The 2,500-nt window shown below is 43.2% G+C and overlaps 1 protein-coding gene across 2 annotated transcripts in view; it reads left to right on the forward strand.

Moving 5' to 3' along the window:
- Positions 1-2,500, forward strand: part of LOC113827733 (trypsin-like) — a 9,996-nt gene that overhangs the window by 5,231 nt on the left and 2,265 nt on the right. The window contains exons 2-5 of one of the 2 annotated variants that reach the window (XM_070124713.1): positions 28-204; positions 314-376; positions 926-1,095; positions 1,835-1,938. In XM_070124713.1, coding sequence (XP_069980814.1) covers positions 28-204; positions 314-376; positions 926-1,095; positions 1,835-1,938 — 514 coding nt within the window. The remainder of the gene's footprint in view (positions 1-27; positions 205-313; positions 377-925; positions 1,096-1,834; positions 1,939-2,500) is intronic. The other variant, XM_070124714.1, reaches the window with a different exon arrangement.

The raw sequence follows: 2,500 nt of genomic DNA on the forward strand, positions 1-2,500 counted from the left end.
TTGCTCACGACGAACTCACCACGACAGTCATATACCCGGAGGAGGCGCCGACGACGCCCTGCCAGCTGCGGTCGGGGGCGGAGGGCCGGTGTCTCCCCATCGCCTCCTGCGCCTCAGCAGTCCTGCAGCTGAACTCGGGGGAGAGGCCCGTCCCGTGCGGCTTCGAGGGGCGCGCGCCCGTCGTCTGCTGTCCGCCTCCAGCGGGTGAGTCGGTGGAGGACTTGACATCATTCTGTCGCTTCATTTGTTCTGAAGACTTTGTCGACGATGCTCTTTGGTCGTGGATTATCGCGTACGTGTATTTTCCCTCCAGATGATAACGGCAAGGCAGGTGACCTGCAGGCCCTCCAGGTGTCAGCTCCGGCTGTAGACTTCGGTAAGGTTGTTTCAGAATGAGAACTTGTTTTACGGTAGGACATTTTTCTCTCTCGCATTGTTTACCTTTGTTGGCCTTTCTCGCACCTTTACAGTTCTGTTACTTGTGAATTCTTAAAACGACACTCGGTGATGGTTCAACATGCTCCATCTCTCTCTTTATATATATATATATATATATATATATATATATATATATATATATATATATATATATATATATATATATATATATATTGGGTGAGGGAGAGAGAAAGGAGAAAGAGAAGACACACACACACACACACACACACACACACACACACACACACACACACACACACACACACACACACACACACACACACACACACACACACACACACACACGCACACATATATACATACATATATTGTGTGTGTGCGATATATATGTCTTCTCTTTCTCCTTTCTCTCTCCCTCCCTCCTTTATCCCCAACAAACATTTTAAAAAACAACACATTCGGCCAAAATCCCATCATTTCTACTCCCTCCACACCAATCCTCCCACTTCCTCTCCACCTTCAACAGAATGTGGCGATTCCACTCCCGTAGAAGTCCCCTTGGTCTTCGGTCTGAGCCGGGTCTCCAGGAGTAACCTCCAGAAGGATTCTTTGGCTACTGTGGGCATTGCCCCGCCGGAAAACGTCCCTGAGGTTGTAGGTGGCTTTCCGGCGAGGCGTGTCTTGGCCAAATACACGGTGAGAGCAACGAGGAACGCAGTTACAATAACATGACGTAAATATGTATAAAAATATAAATCGACAGATTTGAGATTTATAGAAACCCCAACGATAATCTCTCTCCGTGTGGCCGAATCATTTTCCCTTCATTTATAGGATCAAATTTGTTCATTTTCTTCCTACTCACTTGGCCCTTAGGTAGGCCGTGACGTCACCAAAGGCCATGGGCTAACCTGCCTATGAGACCAAGTGAGTGGGACGAAAATAAAGTGGTTGGAGTGAGACATGTATTCTCTCTCATTAACCAGGAGGGAAATGTAGTATTGAGAATATTGAAAATATTTAAGCTGCTTGTGTTGTGGGTGTTATTTTTGTTGAATCGTATTTTATTTATTTCTACTTGTTGATTGATTCATTTATTAATTGGCTTGAGGCAGACAGTAAATGGCATATTCACGCTGCCAGAATCACCAGACAAGTCAAGATTTTAATATTTTAAAGATGATCAGTGCTTCGTCAAGAAAATTACATCGCTTGAACATGGTTCTAGCTGATATATCCAGGAAGCTAATAAAGGAAAACAGCGGACGCCTTTTAAGTAGTTCCTCATACAAGACGATTTAATAGGAAACCAGCAATTTTAAGTTGTTCCTCATACAAGGCGACTAAATAGGAAACCAGCAATTTTAAGTAGTTCCTCAAACGCATTTTACAAGACTATTTAACAGAATAACCAGCAATTCCGATGGTTTGACAGGCGCTCGTTGGGGAGGACTCGAGAGGGACCACTGACTGGTTCTGCGACGGATCCCTCATCAACGCCCTGTGGATTCTGACCGCCGCCCACTGCTTCCAGAGGAGGCGAGTCAGTTTTTTATATTTTATTTATTTTTTACTGACAACTTTTTTTTTTACTTAGTTTTTTTAAGGGGTTTCATCTGCTTTTTGCCCTATTTCTTATTCATAATTCATTTTTTTTTGTGTGTGTAATTTGTATTAAATTTTTCGAGCACAATTTTGTTATGCATAAGTTACTTGTTCGAAGATAACAGGTAGGTACATCCATGATCTGTATTATGTATGTATAGTAAATACAAGATCGGTTTATCTTCTGTGACAATTATGTAATTTACGTGAAGAGATGTATCTCATCTCTCTCTCTCTCTCACACACACACTCTCTCTCTCACACACACACACACTCTCTCTATCTCTTTCACACATTTTCTCTCTCTCTCTGTCTCTATTTCACACACATTTTCTCTCTCCCTCTCTCTCTGTTTCACACACATTTTCTCTGTCTCTCTCTCTATATATTTCACGCACATTCTCTCTCTCTCTCTCTCTCTTTCACACACATTCTCTCTCTCTCTCTCTCTCTCTCTCACACACACACACACACACACACACACACACACACACAC

Source organism: Penaeus vannamei, chromosome 8 (assembly GCF_042767895.1).
Source record: "Penaeus vannamei isolate JL-2024 chromosome 8, ASM4276789v1, whole genome shotgun sequence".
NCBI lineage: Eukaryota > Metazoa > Arthropoda > Malacostraca > Decapoda > Penaeidae > Penaeus > Penaeus vannamei.